This window comes from Sphaerodactylus townsendi, linkage group LG10 (genome assembly GCF_021028975.2).
Source record: "Sphaerodactylus townsendi isolate TG3544 linkage group LG10, MPM_Stown_v2.3, whole genome shotgun sequence".
NCBI lineage: Eukaryota > Metazoa > Chordata > Lepidosauria > Squamata > Sphaerodactylidae > Sphaerodactylus > Sphaerodactylus townsendi.
The window spans coordinates 65,378,815-65,399,358 of record NC_059434.1 but is presented as its reverse complement, the minus strand read 5'-3'; the positions used below and the strand labels follow the sequence as shown (position 1 = coordinate 65,399,358).

At 40.7% G+C, this 20,544-nt stretch overlaps 1 protein-coding gene across 1 annotated transcript in view; it reads left to right on the top strand.

The window, feature by feature from the left end:
* Window positions 1-20,544, top strand: part of PRSS12 (serine protease 12) — a 74,953-nt gene that overhangs the window by 43,314 nt on the left and 11,095 nt on the right. The window contains exons 5-9 of the mRNA XM_048508745.1: window positions 2,493-2,643; window positions 5,529-5,707; window positions 8,156-8,297; window positions 10,204-10,400; window positions 15,096-15,237. Coding sequence (XP_048364702.1) covers window positions 2,493-2,643; window positions 5,529-5,707; window positions 8,156-8,297; window positions 10,204-10,400; window positions 15,096-15,237 — 811 coding nt within the window. The remainder of the gene's footprint in view (window positions 1-2,492; window positions 2,644-5,528; window positions 5,708-8,155; window positions 8,298-10,203; window positions 10,401-15,095; window positions 15,238-20,544) is intronic.

The following is a 20,544-nucleotide window of genomic DNA, read 5'->3' as shown; positions in this document are numbered from 1 at the left end:
TCCTTTAGGAAGGCACGCCTCATCCTTTGAGAAGTACTTCTCTAGAGCAACTGCATACTGTCTTGTGTGCTTATGCTTGTCTTGGCCAAAAATACTTGCTGATGTAGCAATTCATCACCTTTTAAGAAAGTGAATTGTGTCCTTTCCTTTCAAGTGAAACCTCTTTGGTGTACCAAGTGGTGTACCAAGTGATGGCTGACATTTAAACTTCTCTGTCACTCCATGGGATTGACCAGCTGCAAGAGTGTACATTGTTCACATGCTTGATTATGTTTTCAGGATCTACATGGCAATGCAGAAAAAGAAATGTTATGGTTTGGTTTTATTCTTTGTCAAACCATGGTTATGAAGGGTCCTTTGTGTCCTCCTTTCCAGCTTCTGATATTTATAGAGGAGTAAAATTGTTAATGCTGAAGGTAGCAAGCACTAAAACAGATATTTATTCTGCATTCAGAGAGATCTCAGTGACTTCTCTGTAGTTCAAGGTAGTTTAGGAAAGATAGAATGCGGCATGTTTATAGCTTTTGAGGTCACTTCATGTAAAATGTCTTCCACCACTTTTGAAATCATAACAGCATGACATCAGCTGGAGAAACGAAACTGTGAATCAGACTGCACAGAGATACAGCCAGGCGTGATTTACACTATCACAACACCCTTTTTAATAATCCCTTTTACTGCAAAAGTCACTCTAGATAGATGTACTTCTGGACCATCTAAGTCAGTTATGGGAATGTGCTGAATAGTGGATAAGGACTGCCTACAAAATACTAGAAGAGGATGGTTTTGAATGTCCAAATGAGCAGAAAGGTCAAGGTCATCCAGAGCTTTCCTTGCTGAAGGGATGCATGAGAGTTAAAGCTCTAATGAGCTGGAGAGGAATAATCAACATAAACCATTTATTTTTTTCTGCATCAGTCTTTGGTATCATTTCCATGTAATAGTGAAATTCAGAAAGGTTTTAATGGGATGTATTTATCTAATTGTATAATCTCAAAATAATAATCCTTACTTGATTTTATTTCACAAAGTCATGAATGCAAATTCCTAGGTCCTTAAGTAGCATAGCTTCCTCTTAAACTTCTATTGCAGTCCATTCATCCTTAAAATGTCTGGCTCAAAAATAACTGGTAGGCTTACTTACGGTATATCAGGTTTGGACCTGCTCCAGGACAGCACTTCTATGATTTTTCTAGATTGAAAGACAACAGCTGTCTATGGCATTTTGAGCTCAGCTACTAAACAGCACAGTGACGATTGATCTTGGCATATTTCGTCAGAGTTTCTTCTGTGTTAGAAATTATCCATCCTGAATTTGGTGCTGGTACTGCTTCACTAAGGGGTGTTAAGAACAAGGCCCACAGCATTTCAAGAATTAAGAAGAGACACTTTGTCCAACATCCTGTTTCCAGCAGTGGCTGCTTAGATGCTTCTAACAGCCCATTCTCCTCTCTCACTATTATCTCATAGTTTGTCCTCCAGCTACTGGTGTTCTGAGAGATGTACTGTCTTTTGGGACCTGAAGGTTTCATTTAGCTGACAAAATAACTAGCCATTTATAGATCCTTTCCCCCACACATTGGTATAATGTGTTAATGGGAGCTAAACTAGTGCCCACAGTTCATGAATTCCGTAAGTTAATTGTGTATTTTGCTGGGAAGTTCTTTCTTTTGTCTCTCCCGAATCTTTCTTTTTCCAGTATATTTAATGGGATGCTTGCATTCTAGCACTTATGGTTAAAGGGGAAACCTTTCTACTTCTTCAACATCGCACATAATTTTATAAACTTCTGTCATGCCCCTTTTAGTCATTTCTTTCAAAACTAAAAGCCTTTAAATGCTTTAACTTTTCCTCCTAGAGAATTTGCTCCAACCGCATTATCAGTGCCATTTTCTAATTCTGTCATATCCCTTTGGAAATCTACTCTCCAGATATTACACAGACTTCTGTTTTCTATTTTAGATGGCTTTATTTGTTCTCCAAGGTCTCCATGTTGCATGTGAGAGGACATTTATGAACTTATTTTATTATAACTTATAATAACACTTCCTGATATGCTTACTTCCTATTTCTATTGAGGTATTAAAGGACTTGTTGACATTCCGTAAATACTATTGCACATAGGGTTGTCAGTTGTGGGTTGGGAAATACCTGGGTGGAGCCTGAGGAGGATGGGGTTAGGGAGAAGGGCACAAACAGGATATAATCCCATAGAGTCTGCCTTCCAAAGCGGCCATTTGCTGTAAATAAACTAATCTCTGTCATTTGAAGATCAGTTGAAATCTCCAGGAGATCTCCAGCCACAACCTGGAAATTGGCAATTCTAGTTGTGCTACACTGTCTGTAGCCATCTTAAAATGGAACAAAGTCCATGTAGCTTTGTGTTGCTATGATACATCAATGCAAAACAGGATCCTCCTACTGTACGTTCATTGTTGTTGATAATTAGGAAGTGAGAACTTCATTTTGAAACATCATGTGTTTCACTTCAGCCTCTGATTTTATCCCGGTACGGCTGGTTGATGGGAGCAGTGCTCGTGAAGGAAGAGTAGAAGTCTACCATTCCGGTCAGTGGGGGACCATCTGTGATGACCAATGGGATGATGCTGATGCTGAGGTAGTCTGCAGGCAGCTTGGTCTTGGGTAAGTCCCCCCCCTCTCCCCAAAATAGTATTAAGTTGCAAAGCTAATAATTACTAATGAACAAAAGATCAAACCAATTGGTATTAATGGTTTACATATTACAATGTGACTCATATTTTGAACAGTTGAACCCATGATGCCCTTTTAATAGAGTCAGTCACAACATTGTATCCCTTGGTTACATTTACTTGACTTCATTTCCTCTTCTGTGACCTGTAGATGTAGACAAGGTTATTGGAGATGTTTGACATGTCGCTTGATTGCTTAATGAAAGATTGTTTCTTTTCTGCCAACATGCAAACATAATAATTGCTTGTTTTCACATACATACCATGACTCGTATATCATATACTGTACTCTCACTCTGTCCTATCACATTATCACATCATGCACTGGATCTGAATTTGGGAAATAGTAAAGTAACCAGTGTTATGTACTGAGTTCATATATGAAGATAGGTTGGAATCCAAGCTTTTGTTGCTAGGCTTGGCTACAAATGTCTGCACTGTGAGCCTCATTGTGCTTAATGGGGCTTCCAAAACCTCCTCCTGAGCAATCCCATTCCTGATGCTCAATGCCATATAAGAACTGTGTTGAAAGAAAGAAGGAATTCCTGGTACAAGAGCTGCAAGCCCTTGGCCTGCATCTACAGCACTCCTTGGACTTCAGCACAACTCTAATTAGTGAACCCCAGTTTGTTAGTAGTCACATAATACAATGGAAGTATATTCGCTTTATGCTCAAAAGTTTTATGAGGGGTTGACTAGAATGCCTTCTGTTAGCTGAGTTTTGTAAATGATAGTTGTTTTAAGTAGTCTCCAGCCAGATGGTTTTTATGCGAATTCAGAGACTTATGATCTCAAAAAGGATAGCCAGATGTTATAGCAGGTAGGCCTGTTATCCTTGTCTGAAATTTATAGAGAGCCAAAAGAAACAAGAATCAAGTTATAGAATAAAGACAGATCTGCATACATTGCTTTAGAGTTAATCCAGCTGGAGTTCTGAAAATTGTAAAATGAAACCTCTTGGTAAAAATCATCCTACACTCTCAAAGCTTTTATAAGGCATAACTGTGCAGTAAAACACACTAGGATTAGTTTACCAGTGACAGTACGAAAATACTACTCATCTAATTAATTCCTTTCCAATATGTCTTTTTAAAAAGTTCAGTCACATAATTGGATTTCAGAACTCTGACACATTGCATATGTTTTGTCAAAGTACATCAAATCCATGTGCTGGACTTATAGGATCTGAAGATGACCTAGTCCGATCCTTTATGCCAAAATAGGTTTCTTCACATGCCAACATCTTTACATACTGTACAGTGATAATTTTGCATTTTCCATAAACCCTTGGTATTTGTTTTTTCTTTCATTTGATGTATATAGGCATCATGTGAAAACCAAGAAATAAAGAAGCCTATTTACTTATTTGTTTATATTATTTATAATACCATTTTTAAATGACACTCAAAGTAGAATACGTAATGCATAACGTAAGTCAGGATAATCAGTAGAATGTGGACACATCTAATAAATCTAATGCGACTAGAACTGCAGAAGTCTGAAGGAATGCATATTTAACACAATAATAATCATTAAGCCAGAGGTCTCAAACCTTTTTGAGCCTGTGGGCATCTTTGGAATCCTGACACTGGATGGTGGACAAAACAATAAAATGTCCACCGCAAGAGGTGGCGCCAACCAAAAAATCTCAGGGGGTAAGGTCATGTATAATTCTAATTGTAACTCTTCAACATTTCAGGTAGAACCTCTAACAAGATGCTTATGTTCAGTCATATAGTGAAAATGGTGACAGCTGCTGCCAAAAGCAATTAAAAAACTTACCAGCCAGTGGGAATCCTTCCTGGGCAAAAGCTTCACCCATTGGCAAGTGGCAGCAAAAGTGTATGTGGGTGCCATTGTGCCCACAGGCATCATGTTGTGGAATTTTTGTTGAACAATGCAGGAAACTGTTTTACATAAACATAAATATAATTCAATGAGAGCAAGATAAAAAAAGTTGCAGATAACAACAGGAAAACATTACATTTTTATAATTGTCTGTTGCTCCTCAATAGGTAATTTATTACACATAAATTAAAAGTCTGAAAACATAAATAGCTAATTAATTCAGTGTTTTTCAGTCTTTCTAACATTGTGCCCTTACTAAACCTATTGGATCTACTGCTTTCTCCACCTTTTGACATAATTTGCTTGATTTAGAGTTCCCTTGCTCAACCTGTGTCTCTTTTTTTCCTCCTAACTCCCACACAGCCGTCTTTTCTGTTCTGCTTTTCCAGACTGAGGTAATTTTGTTCACAGCCATCAGGGAATCATGTCCTCACTCATTTTGTTCATGCACACGCTCACACATACATGCGCCCCCCGCCTGTGGTTGGCACTCACACTTATGGACATCCTGACACTGGACTCTATATTTCTGTTCCTAATACCCTCTTGCTCAAGTGATAAGATACTTCAGAAACAGCTGTTCAGGTTCAGTTTCCTGGTGAGGAAAAAGTATTGGAGACTTGGTCCCAATATATGTTCACAAATCTATAAATTGAGCAAGTTGGAAACAAACAGGCACATTGAGAGGCAGCAGAAGTTCTAAAGGAAAACAAGTCCTCTGAACCACATTCTTTAAAGATGCTTTTACTAATACTCCAAACTTGGATTGTGCACACCTAACTTGAATCCTTAGTCAATATTTATTTATTTATTTATTTCATTCCATTTTTAACCCCCCCCCCCCCCTGGATCACATGTATCTCTTTGAATTGCAGCACTTGAACCAAGCTGGTTAAGGCAAGAATTAAATTAGAGGCATGCTCTTACTGTTTTGCCATAACTGATTTTCTCTGTGTTCTGCTTGAACAGGGGAGTTGCCAAGGCCTGGAGCCAAGCATATTTTGGAGAAGGTTCAGGTTCTGTGCTGCTAGATGAAGTGCGTTGTACAGGAAATGAACTGTCTATAGAACAGTGTCTAAAGAGTTCCTGGCAAGAACACAACTGTGGTCACAAAGAAGATGCTGGAGTATCCTGCACTCCCCTTGCAGGTAGACAGCTGCACCACTGAATTGCTAGCTTTTGAAAAATCGATTGTAAGCTGCTTTGGCTGTACAGAGACGAGAGGATAGGGAAAATCCTGTGTGGGAAGGCTGCCATATCTACATCTGTCACTCATGTGCCTAGAAAAGACATCACAGAGATTTAAAACCACAGACTATTTCCCTGTGCCTAATTTTAGCATAGGACAAAAGGTTCACAGTGGTTGCAATTAAAAAAAACACCCTATGGCCGTTTCCGCACGGGCAAAATATGACGTCGTCGCAACGGAAAAAGAAGCGTCAGAGCGAGAGCGTTCGCACGCGCAGCGGCGGAGGTGCGCAGTCGCGCCGTCGCGAAAACGCTAAACCGGCGCGAAGACGGTGTATTCAGAAAACGCTTAAAACCACTCTTTTTCCCCATGTGACGCATCGACGCCGCACTCGTGCGAACAGCCGCCACGGAGCTGTCGTCAAAAATGGCGTCGGGCCTGCACGGCTTCGCAAGTGCGCAGGCGCAACGTCGCGAGACGCCGCTTCCGCAGCGCTTCCGTGCGAACCGTCACATTTCTGCGGGGCTGCGGACGCCCGCAGCTCCGCCTGTCTGTGTGAACGCTTTTTTTGGGATGCGTCGCAATTTGCGACGTCATCGCGTCGCTGCTTTTGGCCGTGCGGAAACGGCCTATGTTTTATCAGATGTAACTATGCAGTATTTTAAATAATGGTGCAAAATAAATCCATAGTTATTTTGAATACAGATTTTGACCATAAAATCCTTGTCTTCTATACATTATAAGACAGAGGTGGCATGAATGTAATTGCACATGAAGGAAGCGTTGTGGGTTGAACCTCATGGAATGTGAACAAAACAAGTTCATGGTGTAGGGATTCTTCCTTTTATGCCATCCTGAGATTTTCTTTCAAGGCTGAAAGAAATACACATCACAAAGTTCTTATATTTATTGGGAAACCACACAAGGACTTTGAATTCCATTTGTGATGAGAGATATTGCCTTCCTAACACATATCAACTCTGTCTGTTTGCACCCTCATCATGCAGAGTGATGTGGCTGTAGTCTCCTCCTTCCCCCTCACTGTTTTTGTGACCTCAGACTAGAGCTGTTGTTGGGTCCATTATAAAAATCATGTTACTTATATGGTCCTTTATGTGTGCACTACTTATTCTGTGGCTATTTGCTTTGCAGGGGATTTTCACTGTGTTTTTAAAATTTCTACCCTGGATTCTCTGGATGATTCTCAAACCCACCATTTTTCTGGATTCTGCAATCCACATTTTGTTTACACTTGGATTCTCCAATCCACCATTTTGCCTACCCCCCTCCGCCCTTGCTCCCTTCATGCAATTTCTGTCTGGAGAGGTTGCCTGCCATCCTTTTTTGGTGTTGTCTGCGAACTAGTGTTAACTTGCTATGCAAGTTTTATGTCACTTTCAGGGTCTCTCGCTGGAGCAATAGACCCTCACTATGAAGTAATACCAATTAACAAACAGCCCTTTCAATGTTTCAGAAGTAGTGGCTGGAAGAGCAGAAGAAAGTGTTGTGTGGGTGGGGAGAGGCAGGGAGGAGCAAGAAAACACGAAAAAAGCAAAATGCATGCTATTTCCCATCGCTCTCTCTGCAAAGGGAGATGAAGGGCCACACTTACAGAGATTCAAAAATCACAGAGATTCTCTGATCTGAGGTGTGGTGAGTTCGGGAGAGGCGGAACACTCAATGCAAATGCTCAAAGCAAAGGAGACCACAAGTAGATTAATGACCATGTGGCTTCATGTAAATTTACAGTGGAACCAACAACAGCTTCATGGGGTGGTCCGCGGATGCAAAAGTAGATGTTTTTTGAGGGAGGGGGGCAAACTGCTGCTCCCTATTGTCTGGAAGTCTGAAGCCAGAATGTACCTCAAGGACCTCCTGCCCTTTATTTGTAGCCTTTCAGGAGGACTGAAAAAGAATTAAGTGAAGTTCAACCGTGAATTATATTTTTATGCTGACCATCCTCAAAATAGCTCAAGGTGACATACATAATTCTCCCATGCTTATTTTTTCCTTGCAACAGCCCTATGAGGTAGTTTACAGAATAGAGACAGTGAGTTACTGGTCGAAAGTCAGTCTGTAAAAAATGTAGCTGAGGAATAATTTGAGCCCAGTCCTAGGCTCAAGCCATACACCTATCTGGCTCCTTGTTTCATAGAATCCAGCCCATTGTAATAACACATTTCTAACAGTGCAGTTAAAGCTTGTTAGTTATTAAATAATGAAATTGGATAGCAGCAGCTACAGGAAATGCTCATTCATTGGATCTTCACATTTTTGGCTTCCATTTTATTTGTAAATTATGTGAGTAACTGGCATCGAGTCTAATGAAATGTTTCAATACATTTTATGAAGCACCTTATGTCCCACATAGTTATCGCTTAAAAACAAACTCTTTTTAAACCCACAGATGGTGCAGTCAGACTTGCTGGTGGAAAAGGGAGCCACAAGGGACGGGTGGAAGTGCTTTACAATGGGCAGTGGGGCACTATCTGTGACGATGGGTGGACTGAACTGAACACACATGTGGTTTGTCAGCAGCTGGGATTTAAGTAAGTATAGTGGCAGATTGACCGCTGCTTAGTAACACAACCAAGTGCTTCTGAGTTTGGTTAAGAAACTCAAATCAATTTATAAGCAACATAGAGTTTTATTAGAGAAATTTAGAAAGAAGTGCTTAGTTGAGACATGTGATCAGAGATGATACGCAGGATCAGTGTAGATATAGTAGTGCTGTTTGCCTAACCATGACAGGTAACCCATCTGCCTCACTGTCGCCAGAAGGCTTCCAGTGCTGAGAGGCAGAATGAAATGACTGCCTGAAAGCTCTCCATAGGGCCAAATCGATTTGGGTGGCATAAGTCCAAGGCCTGCGCCAGGGGGGTTCCCGGTTCAAAAGCCCAGTGGAAACCCACCCCGAGGAACACCCCTAGCCCACCCCCAGCCATGCCAGGTTTAGGCCAGTGTAGCTCGGTGAGGCACAAGACTTTTCCAGGGTGGGCAAACGTGCTAGCTGGTCCCATGATGGCTCCAAGAGTCAGCTCCCTCCATAGGCTAGACCTATGGCTCCCTCCATAGGCTAGACCTATGGCTCCCTGGCTCCCTCCATAGGCTAGACCTGTAAGCAAGCAGAAGCATATTGGAAAAGCATTTCTCCCCCATTGTCATATTTTTAGATGTGCAGATTTCAGTATTCATTACATCTGCACCAGTCCTCAGCATCAAAGTGCAGAGAAAACTCTTCACATTATATTAAGTTTGCGATTAAGTGATGTGCTGAATGTGGACTGTAAAAAAGTAATGTCACTTAATTTTAGCAATGTTTATTTGAAGGTAATGGGCATTAAAAAGGTACATGTAGGGCACTTCTGCACATGCAGAATAAAACACTTTCAATTCACTTCTACAATTGTTTGCAAGTGCATTTTGCTATTCCGCACAGTCAAACCCATCTGCAAAGTGCCTTGAAAGCGGATTGAAAGTGAATTATTCTGCATGTGTGGAAGGGCCCGTAGTCCCCTGGGCAAGCACTAGGTCAGTGATGGCAAACCTTTTTGCGACTGAGTGCCCAAATTGCAACCCAAAACCCACTTATTTATCGCAAAGTGCCAACATGGCCATTTAACCTGAATACTGAGGTTTTAGTCCTGCGTGCACCTGCTGCTCTGCCCTGCGCTGCTCCAGAACCTCCACCCCACCCCACCGCCTCTGCCCCACCTGCTAGAGCAGGGGCCAGCCTGCTCTAGCCTCCAGCAAGTCCCACGCGCACCACTCTGCACCCCTCTAGCATCTCTGCCTCCTCTGCCCCCCCTCAGGCATCAGCCACCCGAAGCACAGGCACCAGGCCTGCCAGCCCACCCTGCTTGCTGCAGGGTGTTGTGCCCAGCAGCCCTGGCCAGCCTAGATGTGTGTGTATGTGGATATTCTGCCCCCCCCCCACATGATGAATTCTGTGTGCGCATGCCCACAGAAAAGGCTCTGAGTGCCACCTCTGGCACTCGTGCCATAGGTTCGCCATCACTGCACTAGGTCATTCCTGACCCATGGGGTGATGTCACATCACAACATTTTCTAGGACAACTGTATTTATGGGGTGGTTTGCCATTTCCTTCCTCAATCATCTACATTTTACCGCCAGCAAGCTGGGTACTCATTTTACCAACTTCTGAAGGACGGAAGCCTGAGTCAGCCTTGATCGGGCTACCTGAAACTGACTTCTGTTGGCATTGAACTCAAATTGTGAGCAGAGCTTTGGCTGTTGTACTGCAGCTTCCCCCTCTGCACATGGAGCTCTTTATGGGCATTAACAAACATTAATCAAATAACTTTAATGGAGACTAAACCTAGTCTTATTTTGGGGTGTTTGCATCTGTTAGAGTCACAAGAGATCATTTCCATTTTGGTTTTTAGTGCATTCTGTATCATTTACAATTCTGACAGTAGTCTGTGTGTGCACAGGAATGGAAGAAGTTCATCAGAACACTACCTGGAAGAGACCACAGGACCTATCTGGTTAGATGATGTCAGCTGCTCAGGAAAGGAGTCTGCTATAGTTGAGTGTTCAAAGAAGGAATGGGGAAACCATGACTGTAGCCATCAAGAGGATGTCCATCTCAGTTGCTATCCAGATAATGACAGCCACAGAATCTCACTGGGTAATCTTTTATAGACAGTGCATATCCTTGCTAATTAAAAGTAGCCTATGAGGAAAAAGGTAAATCTGAAAGAATTGTTGGGTTACAGCTTTTCTGAAGTGTCCACAAAATCAATATCTAGTGACCCTGTGTAATATAGGGATTAAGGTGCATAAACGAAGGTCATATACACCAAAGTCATGGGAATATGGGGAATGACCTCCTGGCATGGCTTAGAAGCCATCTGTGGGCATTTAAAAAACCCTGCATACCTAATTCCCAAGCATGAGAACGAATTGCCTTATTTTATCATTCCTGTTCTTGAGCTCTTAAAGAAATATGTGTTGTCTCTTGAGTTAGGAAACACCCAGAGTAATCCCAAATGGAAGTGCATTCTTCTAAGCCCATTGATTTCAAAGGTTATAGATCTGCTTAGGATAGCACCGAAACAACAGTCAAGCAGTTTCGGTTGTAATTTTTTAAAAAGTTGTACTTTACCCTTCAGCTTAACAAAGAACTCTTGGATAATTGTTTAGCTAAGTAACCAGTCAGTGATATAAGTAGAGACTTCCTGTTAAATTATGACTTCCTCTTTGAAAAGTTGATACATTTTTCAGCACTGTAATATGTTTTATTTTTATTGAACTAGATTTCGTATTCCAGATCTGTCATGAATTTAGTTTTGCTAAATGTAGTTCTATTCTTTTTTCCTTCCTCTTGTATCATTTTACAACCCACAGTGCCCCAAAGGTTAAATTATCCCAACAGTACCACATAATTTCTGTGTGGGTGAGACAATATGTATTTCACAGGAATAAGAATTTTCAAATCCAGCATAGCAGGAATTCTTATTATGGTGTCCTTTCACATAGGGGGACATGAACCATATGTGCTGCTGTGCTCATGATGCACTGAAACCTTCATTTTAAAGAGACTGGGCAAGGCTCTTGTACTAACTAAGGATGATACTATGAACTTTGCTTCTGGGTTGTGGCAGAGTTGTCATGGAATTCAGTGCAATTATTATGTTCTCTACACCACAGAGCAAGATTTTTTTTCCTGTAAGTTTCCTCTCTGGTGAATAAGGTAGAGGATACCAAGTAACAGTGCTTATGCTGTGCCAATATCAGTGATGTGTCAGTGTATTTGGATGGGGCTGCCCCTGAATTAACTGGAACTGTAAAATGCCAGTGATTCACTCTTTTGATATAACATTTTGGCTGCACTGAATCTCAACAGCTGGATTGTTTCCACTGGTTCACTGAAACTCAGTGAAAATAGTGAATAAAAATAGTTTAGATTTGTTTCGGAATATGCATGTATCAAAATAATCATTAAGAATTATTGTAAACATTCAGAAAAAAAATAAGAATTGCTTCTCTGATCAGACCAAGTATCTCTGTGGAACAGATCCAGTAGTCATATGTGCTGCTGTGTTCATGATGCAGTGAAACCCAACCTGAGCCTCTGTGGCACTTAACATGTGCTGAACAACTTTCTGATAACTATCAATTCACTTGGACATTTCACTCCATGAGGAAAGTGTTGCAAATGCATCGTCTCTTAAGGTGAAGGAGATATATGATTTCCAGTATGTCCAGTTTACAGTTCAGAAGCCAGTCACGTGGCTTTTGCTAATTATTGTATAAATATGGCAAGTACAGTGTGGGCTTCAAAATGGATGTGCATTGGAGCAGTTGGATTATGGTTTCATTAGGTGCGCTGATGAGCCTGAATACACTCAGCCCATAACCTCAGTGTTCTGAAATATAAATATAAATAGGGTGTAAGGAAACACACTGAACCGCCTTACCTGCCTCTTTGTTCGACAGAGGCGAATTTACTGGTGGTCCCCCACCCCGCCATGATGCAGCTGGCCTCTACCTGGGCCAGGGCTTTTATGGACCTGGCCCCTGACTGGTGGAACACTCTTTCTCCAGCTGTTAGGGCCCTGCGGGACCTTGGTGAGTTCTACAGGGCATGCAAAAGCAAGCTGTTCTACCAGGCTTCTGGGGGGGCTGGACGCGGAGCTCCCGCCCCATCTTGATGCCCGGTGTATCATCTGTTTCAATTCTGGCATTTTTGGTCCCCTTCAGGGGGGGGGGGGTGAGTAGGACCAGACACCATCAATTAAATTGTTGGGTGCCTTTATTGCTGCTACTGATTTTATTTCATTTTATTTCATTTTAACTGAATTATTCGATTTGTCTTTTGTGTACTTTGTTATTTATTGTTTGTTTTGTGTGATGTAAACCACTCTGAGCCCTCTGAGAGTAGAGTGGTCTACCAAGTCAAACAAACAAACAAATAATTAATAATAATAAATCGAGCTTCAGCGTCTATGGCACAAACCAGCTGAGGTCGTCCCAGTGGTAATCGGCGCCATCCCAAAAACACTAGGGCAGCACTTGAAACATCTTCGAATTGACAAAATTAACATCTGTCAAATTCAGAAGGCAGCCCTGCTGGGACCCGCACGAATACTACGCTGATACACATTACAACTTCCTAGGCCTCTGGGTGAGGCTCGAATTGTAATGAAGGCCAACAACCAGCTAAAGATTTGGCAGCTGTGAAATCTACAATAATAATAATAATAATAATAATAAAGGGACAAGAATGTTGTGTAAAATTTCACTTTAATATTGAGACTGCTAGCTGTTTTCATATGTTTGAAGGTCTGTGGTATTCTAGTAAAAAGCCGCTAGAATTACTGTTCAACTTGACAAATTCTTAGCAGCAGGAGACCTTGATGTGACACTGCTTCTAAACCTTTGAGGAAATGTAAGGTGAGAGGATAAATGTATTGATTGGGTTTATGAGCTCATTGAATGATGATGAACAAACGTTTGCTGTAAAGGCCTTTGGGAACTGGCAGTCTGCCATACGACTGTTGTGAGAGCATTAAAGTGTAATGGAACCAGTTCTTGTTGTGAATGTCCCATGTCTCAGGCAAACGTTAGTGGTACTTCTGCAAAGGGGAGCATCCAATGAAACAAGTTAAAAAGCAGCAACATAGAGTTAGCAGAGCATAAGGTGCCTGAAGGTCATTTAGGAGTAAAAAACCTGATTAAAAGCCAGTCATAATGTTTTTTTTAATTAGATGATGGGGAGAGGGTTTTCATGTTTCAGTGCTCTCTTATATGAAAGAAAACCTTTGTATATAAGAAAACTAGAATTTCAGGCAAAAGGCTCTAACATTAAAACATGTAGTTTGACGTTAAGCAATTCAGCAGCAGGTGTAATGCTGCTGATCTTGTAGTCTGACTTAGCCCAGCAACCTCCACTGGGACAAGATTTTCCAAACTTGATGCCTGTAATGGAATAGCTGAACATAATCATTACGAAATAAAAGAAGCTTTTGGAACACTGCTCTCGTATGAAGTTTATCTTGCTGTGTTGTAGGACCCTTTATATTTCACTGTGTTTTCATTGATTGCATTCTACAATTATGACATGTATTTTAAGAGACAGTATATGTGCCAGGGAACTCGCTTAGATGTTTAAAGCAGTCATGTGTCTGGTTAGCATAAACGCCTAACCAAAGCTGTAACACAAGGAACAAATTATCAAAAAAAATTCCAGAAGCTTTTCTTTGAATGTTAAGTGTAATAAGGAATGGAATGCCTAGTTTTCATTATTATAATCTTTGATGATCTATATAAATGTTCAGAAGAAGAAAATAAGTGAACTCTTGATTCCAAAGAAAATTCATAGAGCTGTAGTGATAGTATATTGGACAAGACCAGAATCTAAAATCTAGTTTAATATTGTCAGTCTGTCTCAAAATATATAAAGATTAGATACATGAAGCTTTCATATACTGAATCTGGCCCTTGGTCCTTCCAGGCCAGCATTATCTGCTCTGATTGGCATTGGCTGTCCAGGGCCTCAAGTGAAGGTCTTTCACATCACTTTTCACATCACCTTCACTCCGATCCTTTTACCTGTAACTTTAAAGTGTTCAAAAACACCCAATTGAACCTGGGGCCAAATGTCTGGAAAGTAGGATATTTACCATTGAACCACATCTCTGCTGAGTGGAACAATTCATAATAACTAATGGAATGCATTTAGGTCCCCGAAATTCATTAAACAGTCATAAAACAGGACCCTAAATTTGGAATTTGAGTTTTAGGATCCATATTTCAGACTCTGGAAACTCGCCCTTTAGGATCTTAGAACTGCTTGTTTGTATTTCAGTTCAATCCTAGTTGTTCTTTTGAAAAAGTGTGAAAGTGCATCTGTTAATGTGCATATTGTATTGAAAGTGATAGTGTGTGTAGAGACAACATCTGCAATTGAACCTACATTCAGAATTAGAGGCACATCAGTTTTATGCCCATGGTTTCTAATCTAGCAATGCAACATGTACAGGGGGTATTCCTGTCTGGATCAGATTGTAAAGGTTTTGTAACTGGAATGTCAAAAATATCCAACTTTAGTGTCCACTGGCAAAATCTATTGCTATCTTCCAAATCTAAGGTGCAGTTTAGAATCAGCAAACAGAAGAGTTCCCTGTAGATATTGAAGAGAGTGTTCACACTAACTCAAAGTATAGATGTTCTTAATGTCATTGATCTGAATACTTTTAGCCCTGATATATAACTGCAGGGCATGTTAAACTTAAGCCTAAGTTGACCACTTTTGCTGAATATGGTCAGTACAATTTCTTGCTACTATTGTTGTATCTTAACAGCTGTATCTTATTCCCAGGGCCTCCCATAAGACTAATGGATGGTGAAAATAAGAAAGAAGGACGAGTGGAGATCTTTATCCATAGCCAGTGGGGGACAATTTGTGATGATGGATGGTCTGATAAGGATGCGGCTGTGGTATGTCGACAGCTTGGCTACAAGTATGAAAAGTTCTTTAATAGTTCTTAAACATTGTACTTATCAGAGACACCTATTCCTTCTTCTTGTGCATGTTCATAGTTTAAAAATGTTTACGGCTTAATATACAACAATAAATGTTATGCATTGGATCCAGCTAGCTTTTCCACTCAGTTTTGGCTAAGTCTTCTACTTAATATCGACGCCATTCCTTAGATGGAAGTAGATTCCATTCAGATTCCATGATTCCCACCATAGTTTTTTTGGTGGAGATAAGTGGAAAAGCAGGTTGGCTACAATTCAAAAGTCCTCATTTTACTTGTATCAAAATCATGAAAACATTATATTATGGACTATAAAATCACATGGACTTTTAATTTCTCTGAGTCATGGGTTGATCTAATTAAGAGAACTGATTGACTGTATCAGTGTTTTTGACCCAGTGTGTTCCATTACCTATACCGCAAACCAACTCATTTTTCTTAGTGTCTAACTCATTCTAAAGTCTCCAACAGGTTATCTTAAGTTGCTGTTACACTTAATAAATCTGTAAGCTCAGTAAGTCAGAGGCTGCACTATTTTGTACCAATTTGATTTGTGTTGTTGATAGAGGAATTTCTTTTCTCCTTCCCACAGAACCGTATTATCACACTTTCCATCTATGTTTACATTTTCTGAATTATGCTGTGGCAAAAAAAATGCTGCTAGTAAGAGGGAGAGTATAGAAAGAGCTTTTTTTCGTCCACATGCATTCTTGTGCCACTGATGCAGGGATACTACTGTTGAGGTATTACTGTTTTGCAACAAACTATTTCATAGTGTGACTCTGAATTCACAGACACTTAAAAACTGGAGCAGATGTCTCCCATCATCACTAACCAAGGGAAACTGCTGTTGCAAAGGCTTCTATTTGTTCAGATGAATTCCTGCTAGCTGAAACTCTCTTTTGCAGTAGAAATTTTGGGTAACTTGTATCCAAATAATCAGGGAAATTGTGTGATGTAGTTAACAGAGTGCGCAGTGTATCAGGATGCTGCTTTCTATGTTTTGTTCAGTAAATGGACTCCACCTTTCTTTTATGAACTGCATGAAAATGGCTGTGCCCGGAGTTACACTGGCCATTTCTGCACAGCAAAAATTAAACTTCTTGAGGATGTTAAAAGAAGTGTTTTGGATAGGAACTCTGCACTGCTTTTTCCCAAAGACATCCTCAGGACATTTTATCTCTGCTCAACCTAGTTTTTTAGAAAATGCTAAACTAGTGATCTTTGTTCCCCAAATGGGGTCAAGACGTTTTCCCAGGCCTGTGCAGAACAAGAAAGCATTTTATTTTTTTCATGCGACTTTTGTTTTCTCCATTCCCATCATACCGTTCTTCAGTCAAGGGTATACGATAGCTGCGCTTCCCTTCTAGAACCTCCAAACTAGCGATGTAGCTAGGATCAATTGGATCAACTTTCTCAATTTCATATAAAACTTGCGGTGAAATGTTTAGGCAGCGATAGAAACAAGGTCAATTTTTTGGGAAGGGGTGGGTGTGCTACAGTGTAACATTGGAGCACAGACACAAGCCAGGTCCATTGTATCAACTGTGTCAGTTTCATCTCGAATTAGCGATTTAATGTTAAGGCGAAGTTGGTTTTGCCGGAAGAAATTGACAAGGTGGCTGAAAAATGTGGTTCTTTGGAGTGGGTACATGTTTCTGTTCCTTCAACTAAAACAAACTATGTGGATTGTGAAGATGCAAGTCTGGCCCAACCATATAGGCAAACTCTGAGGGCGTGGCCACACCTCCCCAAGCTCCACCCTGGGGACAGCAGACTCTCATGCCCTGCCCTTCCCCACCCCCCACCAGCTGGGATTGAAGCCGGCAGCCCCTTCTCCCTTCCCCTCTGGGCAGAGGCGTAGCTAGGGAAAATGGAGCCTGGTGCAAAATCTGAGTTTTGGGTGGACGCTGTGATGCTGGAATCCACCTCCAAACAGCATCAATTTCAATGGTGTTTAAACTAAAGAGCCCAAATTCTCCTTTTAAATCCACCTTAAAGGGAGAATCTGGGGTCCCCAGTTAAAACAACATTGAAAGTGATGCTGTTTTGGGGTGGATTATCCCCCACCCTGGAACAGCATCACTTTCAATGTTTAAACTGGGGACCTCAGATTCTCCCTTTAAATTCATGTCAAAGGGGGTGGATTTAAAAGGAGAATCCAGGGAAACTTGAGGGGTGCCTGCTGTCAGGGGGGCAATTGTTAAGATAGCATCACCAAACTATCAGGGTATCTTTAGGAGTCTTTCCTAATAATACCACCCAGGTTCGGTGAAGTTTGGTTCAGGGGATCAAAAGTTATGGACCCTCAAAGGTGTATCCCCCATCTTCTATTAACTCCCATTGGAAACAATGGGGGATGGGGGCACCCCTTTTGGGAGTACATAACTTTGGGCCCCCTAAACCAAACCTGGGTAGTATCGACAGGAGAGTCTCCCAAAACATCCCTGAAATTTTGGTGCTGCTAGCCTAAAAATTGCGCCCCCTGCAGGCCAGAAACACTTAAAATATTTTTTAAAGCCACAAACGGGGGGCAGAGCTTTGGACATGTAATGGGGGGGGGGCGTTTGAACTTGAGAACCCCCCCCTTACCTACGTCCTTGCTTCTAAGTTTTTAAAGAAAAACTAGATTCTGCTTAGGCTTGCACTGCTCAATGAAAATGTTGACAGTTCACACCAGTGGTAATAAAGGTAAACTTTGTGTTAAGGATTATTAAGAAAGAGATTGAAAAGAAAAGAGATAGTATTGCAATACCCTTGTACACATATGTGCATAGTTCAGGGCACATCTCACTATAATGTTAGAAAGGTTTAGAAAGGTTAGTTAGAAAGTTTTAGAAAAGGACAACCAAAATTTTCAAGAAATATTATTATGGTTTGGCTTATTATTTATTCAACTTTGAACTAAGCTGGCCGTGGAATGATATGGTAAATGTTTATAAAATGATGCATGTTCTGGAGGAGATGGATATAGAATGTTACCTCCCCTTCCCCCCCGCCCTTCAGTAATAATAGAACTCAGGGATATCCACTTAAATTAATGGCTGTAGATTAAAGGTAGATGAACGAAAGTACTTCTTCATGCAATGCATAATTTAATTTGTATAATTCACTGAACAAGATATTTTAGAGGCCATGGTCTTAGATGGCATTAAGAAGGAATTAGGCAAGTTTATAGGAAATAGATCAATCAATTGCAGCTAGCCATAATGGTTTAATGGAATCTCTTGTGTTCATATGCAATGTATTTCTGAATGCTAGTTGCAGGAGGCAGAACAGAGTGGTCCCATGGCATCTATGGCCTGCTTGTAGGCCTTCCTGGAACATCTGTTTGACCTTTGTGGGAAACAGGATGCTGGATTAGATGAGTCTTCAGTCTGATCCAGCAGCTTTGCTTTTATGTTCTGATAACAAATATCTCAAAGCCCCACTGAGCATATAGACGTAGTTGTTCGACTCTTTATTGTTGTCTTTGGCTTTGGGTTGATTTTCTTGGAGGATGTTTAAATTTGCAGACTACATCAATAGAGAAAAGATATCTGCTAGAATAAGAAAAATTATTGGGTGCGTGCATTACTGGTAAGGCTAGGCAGACTTTTAAAAAATTAATGGTGGTTTTCTGTAACAAAATAAACAAGGGCTAAATTTTGGCAAGCTATCTGAACTTTAGTTAATATTTTTCTGTTGCTTCATCAGTGAGCTTGCCATAGTTGATGGTTGACAGTAGAAAAATCCAGTGTTGAAAACACTGGAGCACCATTGCCATAATTAGAAAAAAGGATTTTTGATATCAAAACCATGAATAACCCATAGTAGTAATGGAAATAATATCTTTTTTAAAAGAAACAATTTTATGGAGTGGATAGCACAGAGAGAAATTATGAGATCTGTAACTTGAGCAAGTTGATACGTTTTAGAATGTTGCTTTAATATAATATATATTACAGTTAAATATTTCATGAGGTGTTGTTTTCTCATTTCATGAGAAGAGAATGGAAATGTTCATAGTGTTCTCGTAACTTTACTAATGAGATCTGCTTCTGATTTCAATGAAAGAGCAGACAAGAGGTAGATGAACCTTCAGCATTAATTTATTAAAACTTGGTAGCATTAATGTTCTTATTCTGCTATTTTTAAAAGATTTGCATTCACTTTTGAATCCTCTGGCATCAGTGTTCTGATGTCCATTCTAAAGGCCAAACCTTGACAAGATTTTTTTTTAGCTGATACATTTTGCCTCAAGAAGAGTGACAGACCTGTGTGTTTAAATGGAGGTCTCTGAATTAAGCAGAGTGTACATGTAGGCAATTTCCACCCTCCTGGGAGGATTCTGAGTAAATCTGCTTAGGAAGATACTTTCAAAGTGCATTGTGGAGGAGGTCCTGCTTTCCTTTCTCTTGCCTTTTCCGAGACATTCCAGTAGATACATTTATCAATGGAGACAATCATATTTAGAGACTTGCATTGCTCTTGAAATCTGTTGCAGACCACGCTATGTCAGCTTTTAGCTGCCAAGCACTGCATATCTAAGTGAGAAGAAGCTCTATCTAGATTAGAATATGGATCAAGGCTAAAATATTGTGTGTATTTACTTTTGAATGAGTCCCAGTGAAATCTGTGTGTCTTATTCCAAATAAACATTTGCAAGGTTGCTGTGAATGTTTGTTTATCTGCATAAGGTTCTGGCATAAGATGCCTTTTATGATGGTCCAGTAAATATAGCTGGGGGACATAAGAAATGCTATAGCATGTCTGCATTTTATGACAAGATTGTCCAGGAATCTGTAACAGTAGTGCTTGTTCCAGCATGAACCTCTCTCCTGATCGTCAGAGCAGATGATTGCTTTTTGTTTATTAGAAAAGAGCTATTAGCTTAGTGTTACTGATTCTGAAAGATATCCAGATAGTTAGATTAAGCAAACTGTAGTTTCTGGATTGTCCTGACCTGAACAACCAAGGCTAGCCTGATCTTGTCAGACCTTGGAAACTAAGCAGGTCAGTCCTGGTTAATACTTGGATGGGAGACCAAAAAGGAAACCCTAGTTCACTATGCAGAAGAAGAATTGGATTTATATTCCCCCTTTCTGTCCTGTAAGGAGACTCAAAGGGGCTTACAAACTCCTTTCCCTTCCCCCTTACAACAAACACCGTGTGAAGTAGGTGGGGCCGAGAGAGCTCAGAAGAACTGTGACTAAGCTAAAGTCACCCAGCTGGCATGTGTTGGAGTGCACAGACTAATCTGAATTCCCCAGATAAGCCTCCACAGCTCAAGAGGCTGAGCGGGGA